The sequence below is a fragment of the Suillus paluster genome (genome assembly GCF_016628075.1).
Source record: "Suillus paluster strain FC165 chromosome Unknown EDB91scaffold_229, whole genome shotgun sequence".
Taxonomy (NCBI): Eukaryota; Fungi; Basidiomycota; class Agaricomycetes; order Boletales; family Suillaceae; genus Suillus; species Suillus paluster.
In genome coordinates this window covers 24,936-38,785 of record NW_024537789.1, presented here as the reverse complement: position 1 = coordinate 38,785, position 13,850 = coordinate 24,936, and the positions used below count along the sequence as shown (strand labels likewise).

Here is a 13,850-nt window from a genome sequence, read left to right as displayed (position 1 = left end):
TCCCCCAAGTCGGGATCCGCGTTTCACGTCCCCGAGCGTACAGCAAAGAGCGTAAGTAAGGCTAGGAACGATACGGCATTCAAATCAGATATGACGCACTTTAGACTGTGGGGAAAGTAGTTATGCTCCGCGCTTTGGTGACGCGTGGTTGAAATATTCTGACGCCCGAGTTGTCTCACTGTGGTATGTATTTATCCCACCGAGTGTTGAGTGGACCGGGGATGAGTATAATTATATCCGCGGTGAAGAGTTTGGAAAGAAGCATTGTGCGGGACACGTGTTCGGTCGTAAGGGACAGAAAGCGGAATTGGACTGCGTTGAGCGGGATGGAGTTCCCTCGCCCATCCACCAAGCGACCTGCAAGTGAAAAATATTCCCAGATTGTTGGACACATTGTAGCGGGGTACACGTGCTACGAGAGAGGGCAGGGTGGAGGGAAGATGTACACCGTTTCTGGAGGCGGGGCTAGATGGTGTGATGATGTTCCGTCTGGCGATTTGTTGGAGGATGGGTGTAAAGCGAGTAGTGATTGTACAGGAAAGTGGGGTAAATGACAGCAGGGTCCTTAGTATCCGGATGACGTCGTTGACGTTGCTGTGCAAGTGTATGAGCCGTACTAGACGGGCGGGGCAAGGGCGAGGGGTGATTTTGATTGGTATAGCGGAGATGAAAAGACAGTAAAGACTTTCGCTGTGAGTTGAGCGGCACTATGTTCACAACCGCAGAACGACGAATATTGCATAGCCACCCCGCAGGTCTCCGTAGAATGCGACTGGACCTTCCTTTCCCTCGAAATATGAAGTCGAGTCAATCTGCATACCTGCCAAATTGAGCGTGTGATACGAGTTACCGGGTCTTGAATGCCTTTAATGGAATCTTTAACGTCGAGGAAGAGAAACCGAGAATAGAACGTCGACATGTGAAAATTTGAAGGGTCGGTTATACTGACGTTATGGTAAGGTATGGCAGAGTATGGCCAGAGCAAGTTCCGTGAATATTAAAGATGTGATATTAGGATGGGGACGCTGAACCAAAGGTACGGAACCGTCGGCGGAGGGTGACACATGATGCCGCGGGTCGAGTTTCTGCGTGAGTATAATCGAGTCAAGAGTGAGGGAAAATGGGGTCAATAATCTGTGATAAGATATGGGACATCGCCGGCCGATTAGCGGCTTAAAGACAATAAGAAATGTGTTTATGCGGGTGTGGTATAACTAGAGATATGCTTCCATCTCATTGTTTCAACCTAATTCGGTATACAGCGAAATGAAAGTATCTAAATCAGGTCAAATCGCATTACTTCAGGTTTTGAGTTCAACGGAACTTTTGAATGTTCGATTTGATCATTGGTATATAACGGGCGGTCCGTATTGTTTTCGCTTTGTGTACCCCACTCGCCCAATTGTTACAAAGAAAAACAAACGCGACACCTATTATCCAACTCCCCCCCTCGCAAGTCATTGTTCACTAGAACAATCATGCACGATACCCCTTCTCAATGTAAGATTCATTGTACTCAAAGGTCACTCATACTAATCACTAACCTATACAGCACTTGAGGTGATCACCGACACCATCCAGCCACCTACATTGGCTATCATTTCTCCGACGCCGCGCGCCTTTACTTTTCCTTCAAACGAATCCGGTCCTTACTCGTCCTCTCTCAATTCCCCTTTTGAGCCAGATCTCAGGAAGCTCACGCTCACTCCTACACTCCTTCGAACCCTCTCCCCTGTTTCACCCGCATCATCCACTTCATCAGGATCAACTTCAGTCTTTTCCTCCACTTCCTCATTCCCAGCCTTATCATCCCCAACTTCGCATAAACGCCGCAAATCCTCAATATGCAGCGACATCGAACGTAGACCAAGAAAGGGCGATGAGGACTATATCAAGCGCCCAGAAAACGCTTTCATCCTCTTCCGTAGGAAGTGTTGCGAGGAGCGTCAACAAGCTCAAGACGAAGCTGCATCATCCGCATACGCTGATGCACCTACAAAGAAGCAACGTCAGGCAGATCTGTCAAAAACGATCAGTCAGCAGTGGAAGGCACTTTCAGCCGAGGAGCGTCTCTACTGGGAAGAGCAGGCAAAGGAAAAGAAGAAGGAGCACGAGCAGATGTACCCAAATTACGTTTATCGTCCCCAACGATCAAAGGATAAGAAGGGAAAGAAGAGCAAGCGAGGCGAGTTTGAGCATGAGACCGATTGTGAAAGCATCTCCTTTATGCTTCCATTGTCGCCTCCGACTGTCATCAAGCATGGCCGTTCTGCATCCGCTCCTACTCCTCCTCCCGGTCGCCAGACGATTCAGGTTCCAACCGTCTACATGCCTTCATGCCCGACATCGCCGTCGCTGTTGCCAATGATCAGCCGTCGCTCGTCGCATCCGGACCATGGAATAAATTCGTCAGCGTCCTTTGACTTCTTGCCCAGTTCCCAACAGCAGTTCTCGCAACCTAGCACATATATGTCAGGTCTTGATGTGAGTACCCGATTAACCTGCGCACTCGAGTCGAAAAACTGACGACGCACCAAGGCCAATGGATTCTACCAGGGAATGTTCGAAAACCCCTCAGCGCCTCATCCTCTGTCCATTTCCACAGACATGTCCATGCTACACAGTCACCAGATGGTTTCACCAGCATCGTCAATAGCATCCTGTCATCCCGGCCCTTACACGCCCGCAGATTGCATGCCTCCCACGTTCTCCTTCCACGAGGCCCCTCTAGACAGCGCAGCCTGCATGCCAGAAGATTCCCCCATGTCTGGATCCCCCCTCGACAACGTCCACTTCGGCTACCCAGAGTCCTATTCCTGGGAAAGTCAAGGCGCATGGGAAAGCCACGGCGACCTCCTCGCCGGAGACGAATTCGACTTGAGCGCAATCCCTCCGATTCAACTCGGTATGCCAGGACTCGGATGTGGAGGAGAGCTGACAGCGACGAACATGAGCCATTCATTCAATATAGACTACTCGCCTGGTTCGTTTGACGCTTCGTCCATGGACGCAAGCCAATATCCGCTCGAGGCACAAGGACACGAGACATTTGAGCAGTTGTTCAATTTTGAAAACATGCTCGTGACATCAACCGCTTTCTGATTGTTCAACCGATGTATGCTGGCGTCATCGGCCATTTCATTCCTCATTTCACTTTTACACGGACACCTGTAAAAACACTACTCAGTCAGTCACTGCATCTACGACCACGCAGCTCACCTCACCTCACCTTTTCTCCCGTATTAAGCTAATGCTCCATCTCGATCTTGGTTTAGGTTTTTGGTTTTGTGGATACGCTCTTGTTGTTGAATTAACTGTAGTCATACGTACGTTTTTTTTATGTGCATACTCATCACCACGCACAATACCCCTCGTGCGCTACCACCCTCCCTCCCCCTCATTTATGTCCGCTCTTGACGATTTTACGTACCCCCCCCGGAGTCCAGCGAATACCACACGCACGTCACGAAGATACCCTGTTGTTGTAGCTGTAAAAATTACTACGGTTGTACTTACCTACAGAGTTGCGCAGCAGAATATAGTCTTTGGAGACATACCGCCGCCGTGCGTTGTGCTGAACGAAAGGTTTTTGTGAGGAAATGTGACTTGGAGTGGTGGGAGGAAGAAAGAGGGGACTGTGATTCTCATGAATTGTCGCACTCTGAAACTTTTGCAAAGGTACACGTAGGTGTTTTATGATACATGAGGTGTCCACGGAGACGGTTTCCTCAGAAACGTGTCAACCCTAACCCTAAGATGATGTTTTAAGTACTGACAATTCGATGGACTGTTGAGATCTCGAGACTTGGAGAAAAGTTTAGCTGTACACGTCGTGAGGCTCCGCTCGTGACATGAACGGCCAGACTTTTCTAATATTATGATAGGACTTGCTTATAGTTAAAGTTAAAGTTAGAGGGCGGCTCCGTAGGGGGCAAGGCAACTTGGGGGAGAATTCAGGTTGTGTGCAGCCTCCCAATTTCAGCGCACGAGGGGAAAAAGTGCCTCTTGTCAGAGTAGCTGGCTGGGATGAGAGGATTATGCGACATCGGTAGGTAGGTATATATACGTTGTCGATCTACCCGAGCACGAGCTGCATGTGAACGAACGAACGTCGAATACAAAGGGTTGGGTAGCACCGTAGCACCGTAGCACCGTAGCACCGTAGAACACCAGACACCACTACATAATCGTCGACGATCTCCACATCCATGATTTTGGGGATCCATAGATATCATGATGTAGAGGGCGGACACGCATGAAGGAGTGGGAACCCGGGTATCTCTGGGTCTTCCAGTCTCATGCGCGGCCGCCCAATTTCAGTGCACAAGGGTAAAAGGTAGACTCGTGATCAGTCCTTCTATGGACGGGTCGAACGGGTTGTCTCTCGTCTCTGGAGGGACTGGTCATGGGTCTAGGTAAAAGTGCCTCTTGTTAGAGGAGTTGGGTGGCGGGAGGCGACAAGGAGAGCTTACTGAAGTGGCGATATAGGTATATATGCTGTCGGAAGTATCCGAGCAGGAATGCATGTCAAGTTGCGAACCATCTGGTATTTTGGGGGAATATAACAGAATACAATCTACATATGACACACTAAAACCTGCCAGTCTTCGATGATCTTTCATTCAGGATAATTCAGAGGATCAATGAGGGGCGTTTGCATTGGGGCTCTCCATATATAATCAGAATGAATGGGACTTCAAAGCTTCAAAAACCCATGCATCGCTCCCTCGCTCAGACTATGACCCGTAACGTCCGCACTCGAGTTCAAGCTGATAACGCACCAAAGGCTAATGGATTCTACCAGGGGATGTTCGAAAACCTCTCGGCACCCCATCCTCTATCGATTTCCCTTGATATGTCCATGCTTCACGTTCACCTCGCCAGCATCGTCAATAGTATCGTGTTCATTGGATGGTGTAGGAATCACACCGCTCTCAAACGCTGATACCGAATTAGAAATGGACTCAGCGAGCATGGAAATAGGGCTCGCGGTGTGCTGTACAGTGCATGCTTGAGATGATGTCATGGTCATCAACTTGAAGTCTTCGGCCTCGTCGGGTGACCGCCCCGCACTTTACATAAATAAGGATGAACGTGTTGACTAGATTCAAATAAGAGATGAGTGACACAGTTCGGAATTCGATCAATTGATATATGACCATTTGAAATCAAGGGCGGCCCTTGGACTTATTCCTGTCAGCGTGCCTGTGTTTGAGGTAAGTATACCGGAAAAGTCGTTCATTGACTTGAAGCTTGAAGTACGATACGCACGTAAGGGCAAGCACTGAGTACTGAACGTTGACTACTCATCGCGCTTCGAAAACTTTCACTTTGGAAGTTCTCCCCAGATCTTCGGGCGTGCGCAGACCTGTACATATCTCACAAGTGGTTGCAAAATTCAGATTGACATCATGATTCAAGACCTACCTTGGAGTCTTCAGCCGCTTTCCAGTACGTCTTTACAGAACCGATGTCGAACGTCACGCTGAATGTGTAGTAGTAAGAGTCCAAACTTGCTATGCCAGTCATGGTGGGGATGTTCGAATAGGAGAATCAGAGGCAATATGAAGGGGACGTTTGATTGGTCTTTTGTGCGTTTTCGATGACCAAACAACATGCACACGAGAGGGAGTGTCGTAAGGAGCGCCCGGATACGAGTTTCATCGACTCTTGCACGACAATGGAAGAGGGAGTAGATGCTCTGTTCCAAGTACTACTAGTATGACTCGCGTTTGTGTCTACTTAGTTGCTTATGGTCCGAATCGCTACAAGGGTAGGGGTACCTCTTGGTATTAGAGTAGCTGGGATGACAGGATGATGCGATATAGGAAACGAACGAACATCGAAGACGAAGGGTTTGGCAAAACACTAGACGCTACATACATGGTCTTCTACGGTCTCCAATTCGGAGGATCCACGAGGAGCGTTTTGGCGCTGCTATAGAATGAATGTGGCTTTCCTGAAATTATAGGGATAGAGGGCGGAATCGCATGAAAGAGTGGCAACCCAGGTATCATTTGGTTCCACTTCCCGTGCGTGGCCGCCCAATTTCAGTGCACAAGGGTAAAAGTGCTTCTTGTTAGAGTACTTAGCTGGGATGGCGGGAGACGACAAGGAGATTGCAGTACGATGTGGGTATATATACGCTGTCGGAACTATCCAAGCACGAACTGCATGTCATTGGTCAACGAACCGTTTGGTATTTTGCCAGACAATGTTCCAACATTGCTAAAGAAATACCACACGCTATAAAGTAAAACCTGCCAGTCTTCGACGGTCTTCATCCAGGTCCACAATTCGGAGGATATATGAGGGGTATTTGCATCGGAGTTCCTCCATATATACAGAATGAATGGGAGTCGAATATATAGTCCAGGTCAAGGAGGGAGAAAGAAGGTAAAGGGAGGGCGCGGGCAAAGCTAGGAAGTAAACTCCCACGGATCCGATAACCGCCTGTGACAAGCACAGCAAACGCCTACCTCGTCTTCTTCACAACCCCATGTCGCTCCCTCGCTCAGACTATGACCCTCGCAGGGTATGTTTAAACCCATTCCCAGATCTCAACTTAAACTTGGGAAAACATCGCCGAACTGTTGGCATCTACCTCGCAGGCGCTTTGGTACGCCTGCTTCCTCAAAACCAACCCATCCTGATGCTAACCGCATGCCCCTCCGCAGTTCGCACTTGCAAACTGGACTTTCCTCGACGCTGCTATCTTGTCTGCACATGCCCATCCACCTTATGAGGATCCTCAGATCCCACCTCCCGTGCATGTGCAGTTCGTTGATTGGGTGCCAGGATTCTGCTCGCTCCTTGGCATGGTTATTATCAACTTGATTGACAAGGATAGGATTCGAGGAGATGGTTATGGTGATTCTACGGCTGTGTGGAGGGCACGCCTTTTCTTGTTCATCGGGTTCGCTTTCATGGCTGGCGGACTGGCGGGGAGCGTGGTAAGCCTTGACTTTTTTGTTTGACGCCACCGGATACTCAATATCTCGTCTAGTCTCTTCTCGTGCTTAAATACGTCATGATGGACTACCCCGAGCAGTACACATACTATGGCTATGCAAACGTATCGCAGAATGTGGCCTTGATGCTGTCGGCGGTTGTGCTCTGGATCGCACAAAGTGCCCAGACTGAATATGATTATAGCCTTACGCTGTAGTAACAGAGACAACTTCATTATGTTGTTGAATTTTTCAGTGTAGCTCTCAATGTGTATCTTTCTTTTGCGGCTTTCTCGCGGGTATGATCTACTTCTGCCCTAGCCAGATGTTTAGAAGAAAGAATATGTAGTCGTTCCTTTTGACACAGCTTCCGAGCGGACATGTACCACCCCATCATGAAAGTTATGTATTACGCTGAGGCATACTTTTTTTTTGGCAACCTGTGAACACTTGATAAGAAAAGTATCAGCAATTGCAACGTATCTCATGTACGCACCAGTCGAGCTTCCTCGGCATCGTATTTCTGGCATGAACTAGTCAATATCGAGGGCAGGATATTACGCGACGTAAATATGATGTTAGATCTCCGCACTAGCCAATAAGTCATCTGTCGAACGCATTCCCGTGAAAAGTATCACGGGGATACGACGGGGAACTCCAGCAGAAGCAGAAGCACTGCCGCCCGTATGATTGGTCGTTTAGGCAAAATGGTCTCGTCAAGATTGTCGATGTCGGGGATTCCAAATGGAACTAACCTACGATGAGGCAGACTCTGATCAATCTGTAAGCTCTTGCTAAGAACAATATCGACAACAGTACTCACGAGTCGAGCTACATCGTCATCATGAGCTAATCACACAATGGTCTTGTCAAGATTGCTGATGCCGATGATTTTTCATGATTGTCGGTGTGTCGGACGTTTTCGGCAATCTGTAAGCATTGATGAGAACAGTATCGACAACATATCTCATGCACTCACCAATCGAGCTGCCTCGTCATTGTATGGCTGGCATGAACTAGTTAGAGGAAGTGAGATATCTTGCCTGACGTTGATAGCGCTAGATCTCCGTGGTAGCCGGAAAGGTCATCTGGCGAACACATCCATTTGAGAAATGGATCACGGGGATGAGATAGACGGAGGACTCTCCACCAGCAAGAGCACCGGCGCCCATGAGCGTGGTCATCCACAATGGTCTCGTCAAGATAGGCGGTGTGTCGGAGGTTTGAAATGGACCTAACCTACGATGAGGCAAGGTCTGATCGTACTGTTTTCAACTACTTGCCAGCATATAAGAGCAGTATAACAACGTGTTTCATGTACTCACGAGTCGAGCTACATCGTCATCATGAGCTAATCAATATAAGCGAGAGCAAAATATCTTACCTGACGTTGATATGATGTCAGATCTTCGTAGTAGCCAAAAAGCGATCTGTCGAACGCATTCATGTGATCGACTTGTCCCCAGAAGAAGTCACTCCGATGAATCCGATCGACGGAGGACTCTCCACCAGCAAGAACACTGCCGCCCATGTGTGAGTGGCCATTACAATCGTCTTGTCGATGCCCATGTTTTTCAGGTTTGTTGGTGCGTCGGACGTTTCAAATTGACCCAACCTACGATGAGGCAGACTTTGATTTTCGGCAATCTGCAAGTTGTTGCTAAGAACGGTATCGACACCATATCTCATGTACTCACTAGTCACGCCACCTCAACATCGTATCACTGGCATGAACTAGTTAATATAAGTGAGAGTAGGTTAACTTACCTGACGTTGATGGTGTCAGATCTCCTAGTAGCCGGAAATGTCATTTATCGAATGCATCCCTTTGCCGATTGCAATTGGCAATAAACGGAGGTTTTTTTGTTCTTGTTCTTGTTCGTTTTGTTTTGTCAAACAAAGACAAACAATAACAAAAACAAAAAAAAACCAGTAAGAGCACTGCCGCCCATCGTCGAGATCGATGATTTTTCACGACTGTTGGTGCATGTCAAAGGTTTCGGCGCCTTCACGTTTTTCAAAAAAGAAAAATCAAAGTCCTCGCTGTCAGATTCACTGAGCTGCCGTTTAGGTGTGGAATAATGACATGGTGAGGATGTGAGTTCCTGGAGTTAAATCCACTTACAGAGTCAGAGTCGAGTGCGCAGTAGACGCGGGGATATATATATGTGACGTGTCTATCAGAATGTTAGTTCGTAGAGGTGCAACTGGCTTGACGCCCAAGGTATGGTCACTAACCGATTTACGCAATCAAATCGCCGGCATGGTAGTCTTTTGAGACTCGTTGTGCTTGAAGCCGTTTTTTTCCCTAACAAAAACTAGCTGACCACGTAAATGTGGTGGTGTGATTGTTTCTACCTACCGAAAAGAAGAAAAAGGCGTACCTCGCCATCGTATGACTGGATTTCCCTGGTGTTTATCTGGCGTTAGATCACCGTAGTAATTGAACTGTACCGTTCGCCATGACCTGCCTGAGACGTAGCGCAGGTAAGCTGAGTTACTTCTCGCAGCATTGATCAATATTCACAAGTCAGGTTACCGGCCTAAGCAGGCCATTTCATGTTGTTTTCAAAGCAGCACACCACTCCTTTGCGAGGGTTCAACTCGCTGTCGTGCGGAAACATGCCACTCGTGGCACTACAAGGAGGCACATCTGCGCAAGATGCTTTTTCCTCCTTGTGGACACTGTGCAGTGCGGAGCGCCAAAATCGTTTTTGCTGAACGTTCATTGGACGATATGCGTTAAACGCAAACAAGAGCGTTGACTTGGGTTGTCTGGGGCTCGCGCCCAGACCGAGTCTATATAGCGAGGAGAAGCGTATGAATGCAACCGACTCACTGATATTGCAATTATGCTTGTTTGGAGAAATCATGGGCGACATCGAAACTTGATGGCCATGATGGTAGCGATGCAGATGATCTGCAGATCTGACTCTTCCTCCAGTGGTCACAGCTGGTATTGCGCGCTGAAAAAAAGAACGAGGTTGCGATTATGCTCGTTGGAGAAATCACGGTGGGCGGAAGACGTTGAGACTTGATGCATGATGGTAGTGATGCAAATTTGACTTCTCTTGTCCATCTGACATCTGGTTTCGCGCCTTGAACAAAAAAAACAAGCTGGTCGGAGTAGTAATCATGGTGGGTAACGTTGAAAAAAGTTGATGGTGGCGGCGGCGGTCATGATTTGAATCGTGACTGTGGCTCTTCTGCCCGATCAATGAAGTTCCAAGTATCGATTGTGGCCTAGAAATGAGCTGGTTTTGCGCGTCGAACAAAGGAAGGAGCTCATCGGAGTAGTAATCACTGTGGGCGACGTCGAAAAAAGTTGATGGTGGTGGCGGTGATCATGATTTGAACCGTGACTGTGGCTCTCACTTATCCGCATTCTGCATCAACGATTTGGTCTAAGTATCGATTGTGGCTTAGAAATGCCTGAACAATAGGTTGGTTCTGGCTTAAAAGCAAGCTTCAATCTGCACTTTCTTGTATCCAACGAGTTCACTTTTCTTTCCTAACAGTAGCATGGCCAATGCTGCTGGTGCCACCGTTGCGCCGAAGACACCCACCCACGGCGTCAACGCTGCCCCCACGCTCAAGTCTACCCCGAATGCAGTTGGTTCTGCTGTTATCAGCGAACACATCAGTACTGTAGGGGTCCAGTACGTTGAATTTTGCTCTGGCCAATTGCACATGGTCATTGACCTTCATGAATGCCTGCAGGATCTCGGATCTCTGCCCGTGGATCTCATGGGATGTCGAGAACTTCAGGCAATGCGGCGCTGATGCAATGCTGCAGGAGCTCCTAGATGGCTGCCAAGATACCTCTGTTCCTCCCATTGAGAAGTCGAAACTATTGAAAGATTCCCTCAACGCCGTTGTGAACCTCTGCAACAATGAGAAGATCAAAGAGCACGTCAAGGCTTTGTGAGTGGGCATTTCAAATCGTGTAAAAGTATATTAACGCCATCGTCCAGTGCCAAATGCACGACAGAACCAGCTTCTTACCCTCATTTTGTCAAAGCTGCCAACGCTGCGCTCCTCGAACTGCACAGCTTGAACGTGTCCGGACTGACGGCTCCGCGCAACAACGATACCGACATCCTATTTCATCACAACGACTACCCTATAAATCGAATGCATCAGGATCAAAAGGCGCAACGCAAACCTGATATTGTTGTCGTCTCTTGCAACACCGCTAAGGGCCTGCGGAAGGTTGAAGAGGTTAATAATGAAAAGTGTAAGGATGACAAGGCCAAGGGCAGAAGGGCCAAGGGCAGAAGGGCCAAGAGCGGAAAGGCCAAGGATGCAAAGGGAAATGGTAAGGATGGTAGGGGTAAGGATGTGACGGCTAAGGATGAGAGCAGTAAGAAGCGCCGGAGCCTTTACATGGAGACGGCGGCGCAGAAGCCCGATGGCCACTTCCAATGGCGCGATGTTCATTCGACATTCGAGTTCAAATGCAAGAAGGGTGCTCTGACTGCTCCACCTAAAACATACAAGGTGAAGGAATGCATTGCCCCCAAACAGCAGTATCTTCCGAAGGACACGGACCCTGTTGAGCCAACAAGTTTGGCGTCTGGGCATGCTGCTGCAGGCTCCAATCAGCCATCCAATCAATGTAAGTCACCCAGAGTGTCCACCTGTTGCGTCCTTGCTGACCTGCGCAATTCAGCACGACGTGGGTCTGGGCAAGTCCAAAGTAAACAAGAAAAGAAACGTAGTTCCAATCATTTACCCTCCAACGAGCCTGCCAGCAAGCGCGCCAAGAGCAACAATGAAACCGGTATCGAAGAGAAGGAGCCGAAAAAGCTTCCTCCTAATGTCCAGAATGGCATGTATGTCGCAGAGATGTTTGCTGCCAATATCGCGAGGCAGCACGTCATCTCTTGTGTAGTGAACAGTAAGTCGACAGAATACTGCAAACCTCTCGTCGAATTGATTGTCCATACCAGACAACATCATCTACATGTGGTATTTTGATCGACAGGACATCATCCAATGTGCCGGCATCAACTTCATTCAGGACCTTCCCCGCTTCCTGGTCTTGCTGCTTGCTATGCAGCGAATGTCTTCCGAGCGATGGGGTTTGAACACGCAATTCAAAGAATCATGCGAGATTGTTGTCGACGGTGTTGACCTCAAATTTGATTTGACGTCCGACCAATGCATAACCCACTTCGGTCTGCGTGGCCGTGCAACTACTGTGTTTCCCGTGGAAAGCAAGGCGCTATCGGAACAACTACAGAAACGGGGAGAGGAACAAGGGCACTGTAACGACATCCCTAGCCATGAATTGGTTGCCAAGCTCTACTGGCCAGAAGAGGAGCGAGAGAGCGAGGCTGAGATACTCAAGAAGGTGTATGAGATTGCGACGAGCGAGCCAGATGTGAAGGGCCACGTCCCGGAGGTAGTTTGGTCCCACAAGTTCGAAGGGACATCCACGGTGAAAATCAGGACAGCGCTAGGACTGGACAACGCTCAACAAGGTAGCCGCGTCTTGTATATCATCATGTTCAAGAAGCTTATCCCGATCACGAAACTGAGTGGGGACGAATTCCTCACTGCATGGTGGCAAATAGTGTGTTGTAAGTGGTCTTTCATCTTGCGCTCTTTGCTGTCCATTTAGAATTGTGACACCAGGCCATTATGCCCTCTGGAAGAAGGGCGTCCGTCACCGTGACGTCAGTCCTAGCAATCTCATGGTATACAAGACCTCAGATGGTCGATATATTGGCATTCTCAATGACTACGACTTGTCATCGACACAAGGTAGTTCCAAGGGCAACGAGCGTACAGGGACAGTGCCATTTATGTCAATCAACCTTCTCGAACCTGAAGCCATGAAAGGCAAGGTCGAGCACCTATACCGACACAACACTGAATCGTTAATCTGGGTCCTTGTCTGGGTCTGTCTTCGGTATCACGAAGGCGAGCTTCTGACTACGGGCAGACCTCTCGATGATTGGCTGAAAGTAGATGCTAATGGATGTGCGGAAAAAAAGTCCCGCTTTCTGCTGCGGTCTCAGAAGGAGCACTTCCCCCTAATGCCCACGTTGTCACACCAATCCAACTGGGATGTTGCTCTATCTTGTCTTCGCTCATTCTTCTTGTTGGATGTGCGGATTGTAGTTCTGCCGGACGAGAAGTCTGTCCTTGAGACGTGGTTCCAGACGAACCTACCGTCGTATCTTATCGACTTGTAATAAGGAGTAGCAATCTTGTAGAGGGTTATGGCAAAAACCTTGTTGTAACTAATGGACATGTACATAAATAAGAGCTCATGACATTCACTACCATAATCAGAAGTTTAGTGAACCAGGTCTGAAAACTTCTCCCGATCACGAACCTGAGCGGCGATGAGTTCCTCACCGCACGATGGAAAATGGTGGTCTGTTTTTTCCTTGTGCTCTGTATTGTCCCTTCACTGCACTGACAGGTCTCTGAAAGAATGGTGTATGTCACTGTCACGTCAGTCCTAGCAATCTCATGGTATGCAAGACCTCACTGAATGGTCGCTTTATTGGTGTGCTCAACAACTATGACTTGTCATCGACTCAAGATGCCCCCCACCGGCAACGAGCGTACAGGAACAGTACCATTCATAGCGCTTGACCTACTTACAAATAAAGCCATGCAAGGCAAGGTCAAGCACTTGTACCAGCACGGTGCTGAATATTTCGTCTGGGTTCTCATCTGGGTTTGTCTTCGGTTGAGGACGGAAAGCTCTTGAGCAAGGGCAGACCACTCGATGATCGGCTCAAAGTGGACGCTAATGGATGCAGGAAGAAAAAGTCTGACTTTATGTATAGTGTCCGGATGGACAATGATGATGATGACGACGACATCATCAAACCCTCGTCGTCGCACCAAAACACCAGTGGCCAATTGCGCTAGCTTGCC

At 48.5% G+C, this 13,850-nt stretch overlaps 3 protein-coding genes across 3 annotated transcripts; all 3 read left to right on the top strand.

Annotated features, from left to right (window-relative positions):
• Positions 1-1,478: 1,478 nt before the first annotated feature.
• Positions 1,479-3,102, top strand: EDB91DRAFT_1256919 (uncharacterized protein; the record flags this gene model as incomplete). The annotated part of the gene is made up of 3 exons (XM_041324251.1): positions 1,479-1,500; positions 1,553-2,484; positions 2,539-3,102. 3 exons carry the CDS (start codon positions 1,479-1,481, stop codon positions 3,100-3,102), a joined length of 1,518 nt encoding a protein of 505 aa, XP_041168989.1.
• Positions 3,103-6,401: 3,299 nt separating this feature from the next.
• Positions 6,402-7,028, top strand: EDB91DRAFT_1177802 (uncharacterized protein). The gene is made up of 2 exons (XM_041320414.1): positions 6,402-6,619; positions 6,678-7,028. The coding sequence occupies exons 1-2, from the start codon at positions 6,500-6,502 to the stop codon at positions 6,975-6,977; spliced, it is 420 nt and encodes a 139-aa protein (XP_041168988.1). The 5' UTR covers positions 6,402-6,499; the 3' UTR covers positions 6,978-7,028.
• A 3,280-nt stretch (positions 7,029-10,308) lies between these two features.
• Positions 10,309-13,153, top strand: EDB91DRAFT_1230992 (uncharacterized protein; the record flags this gene model as incomplete). Its single annotated transcript, XM_041321058.1, has 8 exons — positions 10,309-10,393; positions 10,469-10,609; positions 10,671-10,874; positions 10,925-11,568; positions 11,623-11,850; positions 11,903-12,162; positions 12,208-12,535; positions 12,591-13,153. The coding sequence occupies exons 2-8, from the start codon at positions 10,473-10,475 to the stop codon at positions 13,151-13,153; spliced, it is 2,364 nt and encodes a 787-aa protein (XP_041168987.1). The 5' UTR covers positions 10,309-10,393; positions 10,469-10,472.
• Between the last annotated feature and the right edge of the window lie 697 nt (positions 13,154-13,850).

Bases quoted from the DNA above. Each gene is read 5' to 3' on its own strand.
- EDB91DRAFT_1177802 (XM_041320414.1), top strand. From the start codon at position 6,500: ATGTCGCTCCCTCGCTCAGACTATGACCCTCGCAGGGTATGTTTAAAC. The intron at 6,620-6,677 runs GTACGCCTGCTT...GCCCCTCCGCAG, and splicing joins TCTACCTCGCAGGCGCTTTG to TTCGCACTTGCAAACTGGAC.